General features: G+C 37.9%; 1 protein-coding gene across 1 annotated transcript; it reads right to left on the minus strand.

Moving 5' to 3' along the window:
- Positions 1–1,588: 1,588 nt before the first annotated feature.
- Positions 1,589–6,941, minus strand: KUP3 (K+ uptake transporter 3). The gene is made up of 9 exons (XM_068616162.1): positions 6,566–6,941; positions 5,866–6,106; positions 5,517–5,762; positions 5,327–5,377; positions 4,955–5,215; positions 4,704–4,756; positions 4,218–4,332; positions 3,874–4,128; positions 1,589–2,895 (listed from the first exon to the last, which is right to left on the minus strand). The coding sequence occupies exons 1-9, from the start codon at positions 6,608–6,610 to the stop codon at positions 1,805–1,807; spliced, it is 2,358 nt and encodes a 785-aa protein (XP_068472263.1). The 5' UTR covers positions 6,611–6,941; the 3' UTR covers positions 1,589–1,804.
- Positions 6,942–12,378: the final 5,437 nt, after the last annotated feature.

The raw sequence follows: 12,378 nt of genomic DNA on the forward strand, positions 1-12,378 counted from the left end.
GGATAGTTTTGACTTTATTTTGTAATGTTTCATCGCTTTTCTTCTCTTGGCACAGAAGATGATTTTTGACCCTTTCCCACAAATCATCGTTTTCCAGTCCGTTCAAATCATTGAAAACAAATGAGAAATTTCTTCGCTTTCCAATCCGAGTGAACAATGTTCGTTCACTCGGATGCAAACAGAGCCTAAAGTACCAAAACTAGTCCTGTCATTTTTATTTGAAAAGACACAATTATGATGTTTATAGATTTCTGGAATGCATTTTTTTGACTTATGGATTGGTGAATCCGAAATGTATTTCTTGACTTATGGATTGGTGAATCTGGAACACATTTTTTTGACTTATGGATTGGTGGATTCGAAATGCTTATTTGGACTTATGAATTGGTGGATTCAAAATGCATTTTTTTAACTTGTTTGATTTTGGTTTTCAATAATTTATTGAAATTTCATGGTAAGATGTTAATTTGTAGAAGTATGGACAATAGCGGAGAATTTGTTGAACTTCACTATTAATCAATTTTAAGACTCGTGGAAAATATAGACATAAACATTTATATCCAAGTGCAAAAGCTTGGTCTTCATATATAGTTATGAGGTTGTAATCAAATTCATTAATCATTAAGTTGTCAACAATGACTCATCCACTAAATTGCAAAATATTGAAGGGAGTGCAAAAGAAACACCCAAAGTATAATATTAAAATGGATATGTCACTATTGACAACTTATGAAAACCATGTTGCCTATTTGTATGGTGTGTGTATGTCCGCAAACAATGTCATGGACGATGATGATTATTTATATTTTTAATGTTTTTAGTTGCATTTATGTTTTGTAATTTGATGAAGCTACACATTGTTTAATTATTATTTTAAAGGATAATGAAATTAGTTCTTACACGTGAGTGAATTTGTTCTTCCGCATTTATAATAGTCACAACGTATGTTTTCATATCAATTTATGAATTTGATTACAACCTCATAACTACATATGAAGATCAAGCCTTGATGATTGCATAAGAATGTTTTTGTTTATGTTTTCCAATGACTCCTAAAATTGATTAATAATGAAGTTCAACAAATCATTCGTCATTGTCCATACTTCTACAAATTTACATGTTACTATGAAATTCCAACAAATTAGTGAAAATCACAATCAAACATCAAAAATCAAAAAATACATTATACATCCACCAATCCATAAGTCAAAAAATGCATTCCGGATTCACCAATGCATAAATCAAAAAATACATTTTGAATTTAACAATCCATAAGTTAAAAAATACATTACGGATCCACCAGTCCATAAGTAAAAAAAAAACATTATAGATTCACAAATTCATAGATTTCGCATAACCCACATTCCAAAAACCTATAAATCCCATAACTGTACCTTTTCAAATAAAAATAACAAAACTAATTTTGATATTTTAAAAATGTAAGGGTGCAGGAAGAAAAATATATTTGTGCAGGAAGAAACACCCGTAGTTTTATTGGCAAACATACCCTTCTAACAAAATTTGTGTGTACACCCAACATTCACTTGCGCACACAACGAAAATCAGAGAAAACAAATGGACGCGGAAGTAAGGGATTCAAATATTCTGATTCCTTAACAAAATTCTAATACCTTATTGCAATCTAATTACATTGGGAGAGATGCAAAAGCAAATATAAACACGTAGCCCAAAAGACGCTCTGATACATTTTCCCATGAGTAGGGCCACAATTAATTACCTACAAGGAATACAGAACCTATGCAACAACTAGGATCAAGTTGTAAATTTCACCAAGACCTAACTGCTACACATAATATATCATTCCAACTTCGATAAGACTGATGTGAGGAATGTTAAGAGCTACAGCTGGACCCCTGCAATTCTTCCGTAGAAATGAGTAGCCAATATCAATCACTAGTTTTTTCAAGAATGAGGATGATTTCCTTGCCTTCACATACGAGTGCCCCATGATATATGCAACCCCAGCATCCTTGGCTTGAATTAAATCTAAAAGCTCTTCCTTGACATCAGGATTCATGCCAGGATTTTCTGGTAGCTGAAATCTTACTCGTCGCCTTCTAACTTGTGGGCTTTCATCATCATAAACCGATTGCAAACTTCTTAGGGTTAGAGATCTGCTGCTAGGGATGGATATGTCCACGCCAATATCCTCATGCTCTGAAACTATTAAACTTGAAGCATATTCTAAGTTTCTCGAACTTATAACAGCCATCCTCCCATCAAGTGAAGAAGAAGCTTCAGAACTTGAAAACTGGGGTTCCATTGCTTCCATTTGGATAAATTCTGCTATACTCTGTATAAGATGATTCTCAAAATCTCCATCATCCCTTTGAATGTCCTTGTAACCGTATCTGACGATGCACCTATACATTCGATATGGTCTGGGGCAAACTCGCCCGATAAGGAAACGTTCTTCAGGTGAAACATACGGAACAGGAACTGATTTTACGCAAACAAAAACCAACACCCTGTGAAATGCAGGAAGATTTGTTACAAAATGGGAAAATATAGCAGGTATTCCGGTAGCTAGTTCAGTGTAGATGAGACCAATCCCTGGGACGCGAACAATGCCAAGGCTCGGGCCCAAGCCCAGTAACCATTTCAATGAAACTTTGTTGTGCAGATCATAGCTGTACTTCCGACGAGTTCCATAATGCCACACGTACATAATAGCCATGAAGATGAATGATAACACAAGAGGAACCCATCCTCCCTGAGGCACTTTGATGAATGCTGCTGATAGATATACTCCCTCTATCATCCAAAAGAATAAAAGAAATGCTATAGCAATGAACACACTTTTCTGCCAGACAAAGATTGCGACTAGTGTCATCAGAAATGTAGTTACGAACATAACTGTCATACAAGCAAGTCCTGTAAACCAAATACCCAAAAACAATTAATATATGACAAATAAAACACAAGTTCTGATGAAAGTGAACAAAATCTGAATTTGAACAAGCATGAAATACATGACCGAAGTAGAACACACGATCCCGTGAATACTAAGGACATGGAATGCTATCTTTCGGTGTACTTGACATGAGGGTAGTATCTATCCGTTAAGATATTCTATATTGAAAAAGATTTTTTATTTCCTCGAGTGTTTTCACAACCACCACAACTGTGCATATGAAACATCTATTTTGGCTTTTATGCTCGGTTTGTTTTCAGGTATGAGGAGGGAGGGGTGCATCTTCTGTTTGTTTCAGTGGTTTTGAGAGTGAGGGAGTGGATGGGGGAGAGCATGAGTGTTTTGTCACTCAGAAAAAATTTGTGCTGATTCATGTAGGATTATTGCATTTTACCTAAATACTCTTGTACATGCATTTTATTATAATATACCATATACAAAATTAAATATTACATAAATTTATTTCAATTTAATACAAAAATATTTTCTATAATATTTTTAAATTTTTTATTGAAAAATACAAGTAATTATGGATATTATATATTAGAAAAATTTAATTAATTCAAACCTACAAAAAAAAAATATATCATAATTCAAATATTTATTAATATAAATTTGTAAACCATTTTACATCTTTAAAATAATTTCTAAAATTCTCTCCCAACTATCACATCACTCACAAATTTCAATAAACCATCTTCACAAATCTACTTTATCATCCCTCAATCCAAACAACCTCACATATCCTCTCTAATCTTCACAAATCCCCTCCTCAATACTATCAATTCAATTTCATAATTGGGGGGAATAATTGCACTTAAGCACTGTACAACCAATTGACACCAGAGTGTTTCCAACGATGACAATTTTGATATACGATTAGTATTGAAAAGAAATACAGAGTAACGAGTAAACGGCCTTGTGTGGGAATAAATTACCATATGCATTTCCAATTATGGTCGTGTCCTGAAATCCAATGGTTATAGCAAGCGTTAAGATCATAAGTATCCAATTGATTTCCGGGATATAGATCTGTCCATATATATGTTTTGAGGTGTGCACAACTTTAACTCGGGGAAAGCAACCAAGTGCATGACACTGCTTGATGATTGAGAAAGTTGCAGTTATAACAGCTTGACTCCCAACAATTGCAGCAAGGGTGGCAATAACAAAAACAGGCCAAAACACAGGTTCTGCAGGACAACCAAATTCATTAATAAATTGTATTAATTTAAAAGCACTGTTGTTAATATCAATAAGTCAGCGTGCTAGTTCAACTAACCAGGTATTGAGTCATAAAAACTGTTCTCAATAGAGTTGAGGTTTTTAGACAAGAAAGCAGCTTGGCCCATGTACTGTACTACCAAACATGGGTATATAACAAAAGCAAATGCAAGCTGCACAAGGAAATAAATACTTAGAAGAAATTTCTCACTTGTACACCAAAAAATTTCCATGACAAATTACCAGTATAGCAAATGTACACTAAGTAATTATTCTTTCCTGAAAAACAGTATCAATTATAAAACTAAGATCAATTTGATGTTGAAATTGAAATTGTAGTGAAAAGAGAAATAACACTGGGCAATTGTGTGGTGCTGTCTGTAATAATGTGACGGTACAAAACACTAACTAAATATTCCTGACTGTGTATTACAACCAAAACAAGCTCAGTCAAACCATACTAACATATTCTGACACCAAAAACAAAAGTAAATCCTAATATTCTGTGACAGATTCTTGAAATTCAGTCAAACTACAAGCTTACCCTTATTGACGAAGCAGTGAAATGACCAAGATCTGCATACATAGCTTCAGTTCCTGGAGACGGGGGAACAGAATAAGCTGAGCCGTTAGTGAACTCTAGCATCTAAATTCTAAAAGTCTCAGCGACTAGTAAATTAAAAGCTTAAATAAATTTGTAAAGTTGGAACAGAAGTATGGAATAACCAGCATAACATCACAATAAATTTATATTGGAGTTAAGATAACTGTTCTGTAGATCAAGAACTACCATACCAGTGATACAGAGAAGTATCCCTCCAAGAGAAACCCAACCTTCTTTTCCAGTCTTGCTAAAAAACTTTATGATATAATATGGTGATATAGCACGGACTATTTGTGGATTCCAATGGATTGTATTATACAGCCCAACAGAAAATATTGATACAAGCCAGATGATAACAATTGGAGCAAACATAAATGCTACTTTGTGGGTGCCACAATGTTGGAGAGCAAACAGTCCAACTAATATGACACAGGCAAGCAGGACAAGTTCACCTGCAAACAACATGAAACTTCTTTTAATATACTATTTATTTATGCCCTTAACATTAGAAAGGCAATGATAAGAACAGAAAAAAAAAAAGAACAAAATGAGATTTTCCTAACCATCTGTTAATTTTTTTTCTGTAACTTTTAATCCTGATACCGATGCTAGAACTGCAGAGGAAGAATCAGGGGTTAGCTTGTTCAAATCTTCGGGTAACTAAACAAATAAAACGACTTGTGCACTCACAAACCAAGGGCAAATTGTACCAAAGCATTATACTAATAAAAATTAATAACACAGGTGCCTTACCCGAAATTGCTGGAGTAAGCACACCATCACCAACGACCATGCAAGCACCAAACAGTACCACAAGAAGCAGGGCTGTTCTTAACCTTTTATGTTTCTCTAGAAACCTCTTCAATGGAGAAGAGGCTGCAGCCTGTGAAGAGGGGCCATATTTATAGGATGATAACTCCTCATCAGCTGCTTGTTGATTGGGGAGTAAATTAAACTTGGCATGTCTGCAGAGCAGTGAATAAAGAGCAAATGTTCCACCTGATGACAGATGCATCATACTCAGATCACACTCACACGGCTCATAACCTTTCCACAAGAAAAAAAAATGTAAAAACAGAAAATAGAGTCATCAGCAGAATACCTTCCCCGTTGTCATCAGCACTCAATAAGATGAATACATATTTAAGCAACGGAATCAGGGTAAGGGTCCAAAAAATCAACGAAAAAGTGCCAAATATTGTTTCTTCATCATGGTGATCAAGTAACTTTCCCCTGAAAGCGCTCGTAAACACATAGAGAGGTGAAGTGCTCAGATCCCCGTACACCACACCAAAGCTTTGATATGCTAATATTAGATTCCGAGAGAGATTCACCCAGGACAACTGCAAAACACCAAATAAATAATTCAAATATTGAACACTTCATAATTCAAGTAAGCAGAAAACTCGGAAAACGAACCAGTAACCTATATCATCGAAAAACACTGCATGCCAGAATAAAACAAAGAAGAAATCAATTCAATAAAAAGACCTATTAAACCAAAACTGTTAAAAAGAAAAACAAATGAACTCGAGTTTGACACCAAAATCAACAAACACTTCAAAACTATATCAATTAAACACGTAAACGAATTGCTAAAGCTACGAAACAGAAGAATATAAACACGCTTATGCAGCAAAGACAGATAGTGATCGAATTGAAATCAATTAAAACTGAAGCAAAACAAGGAGAGTGGAATTCCGGTAGCAGTGCGCAAGAACTTCACACTCTATTTAAAATTGGCTAGTTTCTGATAAATCGAAAACACTGCTCCAGCGAGTCACGGAAAAAAGAACCCTAACCGGAGAAGGATTCCGAGAAGTCGAAGTTCCGGATTCCGGTTCCATTCTCTACAGAGAGAGAAGGTGAAGCTATGAGCGAAACGAAAAGAAACCGTAGACAATATGGTTTTTCACTCTTCACAGGAGTCAGGAGTGAGTTAAGTTAGGTAGCAAAACTTCCATTTCATTTCAGGTTCCGTTTCGATGATTCGTGTAATTAATAAATAATGAAGTGAAATGCGTGAGACACTGAACGAACCCAAATGGAACCAATCGTTGAATTAAAAGAATGACAATTTCTCTCAGTCATTTCCACGACACGTTTACCTCACGCGACCGGCCCTGCGCGTGCTTCTTACATGGCTGCTTTGTTATGGCACTGACACCCCACCCCATCTAGCTCTGCTACTCGTTTAAATGGTTCTTATTTTTATTTTTATTTTTTTCATATGTGATCTCATAGGTTGGGCCGTGACATTTTTTAATTATATATTATGATTATTTTTTTTAAGATTTAAATATGTAAGTAATACAACTTAATTATTATTATTTTTAATATAAATTTATTGTTTAAGATAATGTATTTTTGTCTTTTTCGATAAAATATTAAAGTGTAATTCAGTTTTATTTTAATACCTTATTTTACAACATGTCATTAATATTGTTTCGAAGATAATTGTAGTTTGTAATAAATAATTTTACTAACATTCCTTTTATTTTAATACGAGAATTAAATGTTATTTATCGCTGACCATTAAATATTAATTTTTTTTTAAATATGTATTTTTTTATCAGCTTTTTAAAATATGTCTTATAATAAAAATTGGGAAAGTATGAAATTTAAATTATTTTTTCAATCATTTATAGCGTCAACCTCAATTGGGAAAGGTCGGTTGTCATTTACTCGTTATGATGCCATAGGCTTGTTTATTTTCCTTGCTTAAATTAAGTAATAACATAAACTTTGATCATCAAGGGCTTTTACATTGAATGCATTCGGGAAGCCACAGCAAGATAGTCAAACCCAATGTAAGAGGTTAATTTAATGGCAAATTAAACTTTCATGGACAATAGTCAACCAAATCAACATTGGTTACTTTTCTTCTTCTAAACCTATTAACCTACAATACTGCATTGTAAGAGACTTGAATTTTTTTTAATAATCTTTCTTAAGATTTCGACAATGACAAAATTTGTCTTGATATTTGTGTATGATTAGTTTTCATGCTTATGTATGAGTTAGAAGCTGCACGCAACGCTATTTTAGAGCAGAGGAAGGATTCACTTTCGGGAAAAAAAAATTGAGAATACGTCATGTGTTCTAGTGATATATTCAAGTTGGTCTGCAATAGAGTGAAATAAAAAAAAAACTAGTTTTTATTTTTCAAATTCAATCTCAAAATCCATATATCAAATTAAACATATACTTATAATACTAATTCTTCTTGATGAGATTTCTTACGCACATTCTTGTCGGTTCTGATCCTTGGTATTTGATTTTTGATATCTCGTTTTTTTTTTCCAATCTCTAGGTCGGTGTACAAATATATTTTAACACTTAGTTTGGGTATGGGTTCGGTTTGTAAGTATTAGATTAGATTTTGCATACCTTTTCACGTTGGAGTGTTCTCATATTTATAATAATTGGACTTTAAATCGTATAGATGGATAAATTAGGTTTAATGTAGTCCAATTGTCTTTTAAACATGATTTGCGAATATTTCACCGTGCACCATTTACTATTGATATACATAAGCTTTTTTGTAGTGTCACAAGAAGTGTGCCAAGATGTTGGTATAATGTTGACAACACGACTACTCGTCATCCCAGTAATACACTTGTCCCTCATGCTCGAGTGAAACAAAGAGTCTAATTTGTGAAGGTTTTGAAAGCAAAATTCATTTATTTGTTTTGTTAGTCGTGTGACTGACTGGTGACATTATTAGATGATCGAGTGGCTGAGTGTTTGCCACCTCTGCCCCTAGGTATATCTAGGTCCCCTAAGCCTAAGTAGGTTTAATCTACAAAGGGTCTAAAACATTAAGGTGGTTGAATGTGTTAGAATGCATAAGGTTGAGTGATCTGAGTTGTTGATAGTGGTGTGATCCAAGGGTTCAAATTCGTTTTGACAGTTTGTATTTATGTTTGTTGCACCTATAGATAGCATGCATCGTGGGTTCCACATTTAATTCAATCTTTTGAAAAACTTGTTTGAGAGTTCGAGAATGTGTCAGTCGAAGAGTCTTCTTTTAAAGGTAACCATGTCTTCCTTTCTTGTAGTAGGTTGTTTACGTTCGAGTTTGGGAGTGTCGGCAGGGAATGTCGGGTTTTATAGATATTAGCTCAATGTCTAGTGACTCCGAGAACACTAGTAGGTCTTCTCGGGTTAGTTGAAGGTCCGTTTGTGGGGTGAGACTTGGTCGCCACTTCTCGTGTCCCTGAGTGTGACCGAAGACTTGGGTGGTCATTGGGAGTTCGACTATGAGTGGGTAGGTAGTTGAGTTAGGGAGTTCTTCTTGAAATATCGACATCCGTCCATCCTTCAATCCTTTATTGAGAGTATAAATATATTAGTTGAAGATGTTCCGGATGGGATAGTTTCCTTGCGTAAGTGCAAGGACTTGAACATCATTGTCTCGGTCGTGGTGACTCGTTTGAAGATTTCTTCTATTTTTATTATTGTGTTATAACAAGTGATCACATTTGTTTTCCCTTGGATGGGTTCATAATGAGAGTCTTGTGCACTTTAAATGTTGCCCCACGCAATTGCATCTGAACAGTTGGGTCTCTATGCAGGCCTTTTAGTTGCTTTGCTAGTCTTTAGGTTTAAGACCTATGCTGATGTCGTTTTTCATTTTTATAGTACGACGCTGGGAGACTAGGTAGGGATGATGGAAGAGCCCCCAACCACACACAACCACATAATAAGGAGGATGAAGACCTAGAGTCTGTTTATGGACTTATTTGTAAATATGGGTCTAATTGGGCTTTTGTTTATTTTTGTAGGCCCAATCAAGAGGACAACTCTAGGATGAAGAAATGTACAAAGCATATCCAAGAAGACCTCAAACGCATCAAAACATAAACTAGAGCTTTGGTCAGAAGAACACAAGAAGACTGAGTTTTGACTGACTAGTCAACATTATGTTTGGGTCAAACTTTAGCTTAAATAAATTGGGCCATGTATTGGGCCTAGTAGCATAAAATAATTGGACCAAATATTTAGGCTAAGTAGCATAACTTTTTGGGTTTGTATTTGGGCCAATAGTAGAATAAGTCTATTTCAGGTTAAAAGTGACTAGTTAGGGTAACAATTAAGCTTCTTTGAGCCCAATGTAACCCTAGAATGTCTAGAGTATAATATAGGACGAAACCTACCTTGGCAAGGAGTACATGGACGTCCACATGGCAGCCTAGGAGTGGAGAGGATTTAGCATGGAAGGTGTGAGCTAAACATGGAAAGCATGAGTCCACATGACACCTTCTCATTGGAGTGTTTTATTTTGAATTTTCAAATTTTTGCTCCAAAATGTTTGGCCCTCTCTCCTATAAATTGAGGTGTTTGGCTCATGAAAATAAAGATAAAATATATGAGTGTTATGCTGCCAAATTGCCAGCCTAAGCACTCTCTTGTCTAAACCCTAAACCCTAAGAAGATTCCCACTAGACACGAACTTAACCAAGTGGTTAAGTAAGTGTGAAGGTGCACTTCATAAGGAAAAAGAAAAAAACACAAGTATATGGTGTGGATGATGCAATAAGGGCGGAAACTAACATAAACAAAGATGAAGATGACAAGATATGGAACGAACATAAAAGATATAAGAAGCGTAAAGAGGAAGTAAATAGGAATAAAAGGAAAAGATGAAGAGATAGAGAAAGCTTATGAAGAAAGGATGATGTCACGCCACTTGGAGCAGAGGGACTTCAAGATGAGTGATGCAAGAGCCACCACTTTAGATATTACCCACTCAAGATAAAACCCAGATAACTAGAGTCGTCGCTTGAGATATTAACCACCCAAGATAAAACCCAACGCGAGCTGACAAGTCTCACAAAATCAATCCTACATTGTTTCCTTACTATTCAAATTCAAGTTGAAAATACATGAGGCAAGACACCCTATTTATAGGAAGGGGTGCCTTGGCGGGCAAGATGGGAGAAGGGTAGAAATGGCAAGGGAGAGGGACTGCCTAGGGTGTTGACTGTACCGACCCGTCCTCGGGCATTGACCAAAGTCAACATGTGGTAGGACCCACTAGGGGCTCAAAGAAGAAAGTTAATGTGTTGACCGCTTCGGGTGTCTACAAGCCTTAGGCGTCGCCAGCTTTGGGCGTCGACCATTGTTGGGCCTCGACTGCCACAGGCGTCGCCCACCTCGAGGGCGTAGCCAATTGTCTTGAGAACGTGCTTTGGCCTAGATGGTGCCACCCCCCGATACCCACAGGTAGGAGTGACCGTGGAGGGGGCAGCAAGGAAGGAGGCGGCACGGTAGGGGCCTGGAGGCCTCAGGCCTCGGTATGTCAGGAAGTGAACATAAATGAGAAAGGTGGATTTAAAGCCACACCTTCAGTAACCGTAGGAAGAGCCCCAATCCACGACTTATTCGCGCATGAGGTGTAGGAATGCGGCAGAACGCACCACCACTGATGCCCTCTGGAGCAGATACGACCTGTAAGAGGCCACACCCTAGAGGGGCGTCTGCATGCAGGGTACGTGAGCAACTCAGGGGACTCCCAGGGGAAGTGACTCAGAGACGGGTGCATCAGTTGGCTCCCATGCAGTCACCCCTGGGCGCGCCAGCACTCCAACGGGGCTACCACACGTGCTGGGACACTCCTAAGTCTGAGATACAACGTCGTGAGGTGCACTCACTAGTGAGCTTAAGTCAGAGAAGCCATGTGGCAGAAGCGCAAGCAAAGGTATATAAGGCACAAAGAGAAACAACACAGGGTACGTTTTCCAGATACTCTGTCATTTGGCAAACTGCACGCACTTGTGAACTTGAGAGAGAATAGGAGAGAATTCAGCTACGCACTTCCAAGAGCATGGTGTTTGCCTTGTTTTGATACGGAGGTGCACGGTGTTTTCTGCCTCATTTACTGACTTGAGCGTCGGAGTGCAAACGGCCGCGAGCGCGCCATTTGTCTCTGTGTTGCAGGAAATCATCACATCCTGCTAGAAACTCGAGCACCTTCGTGCGTCTCTTCGAATGATGGAACGCGAACCTTCGAACTTGCTCCTCCTCCCGTGATGACCATCTCCTTAGTCAAGGACAGATGACTCCCCGACTTTCCCTTGGATGCACCGATCTGAAGGACGTCCACTCTGTTATCTGCTACAAACTTTCGCGGCGCCTTGAGGTTCTCTTGGATGACCGTCCTCTGCCTTCCCCCCTTGCCTGAGCTGGCCAGCTTGGCGAGCAGGTCAGCACGGGCATTTTGCTCTCTTGGGACGTGCACCAACTCAAACGCCGTGAATGCCCCCTTCAACACTTGGACGTACATCAAATACGCAGCCATCTGCGGATCCTTAGCTTGATATTCCCCAGTCACCTGCCCCGTGACCAGCAGCGAGTCACTCTTCGCCAAGAGGCTCCGCGCGCCCATTTCTTTGGCTAAGAGCATTCCTGCAATCAGGGCCTCGTACTCTGCCTAGTTGTTACTTGCCTTGAAGGCGAATCTTAGGGCTTGCTCGATCAACACCCTGTTGGGCCCCTCCAAGACTATCCCAGCCCCGCTTCCCTGCTGATTCGAGGATCCATCCACTGACAAAACCCACTGGGAATTAGGCCCCACCTCCTGTTGGGCGCCTCCTGGTGAGAGCTCTGTCAC

This window comes from Phaseolus vulgaris, chromosome 1 (assembly GCF_051622355.1).
Source record: "Phaseolus vulgaris cultivar YP4 chromosome 1, ASM5162235v1, whole genome shotgun sequence".
Lineage (NCBI taxonomy): Eukaryota > Viridiplantae > Streptophyta > Magnoliopsida > Fabales > Fabaceae > Phaseolus > Phaseolus vulgaris.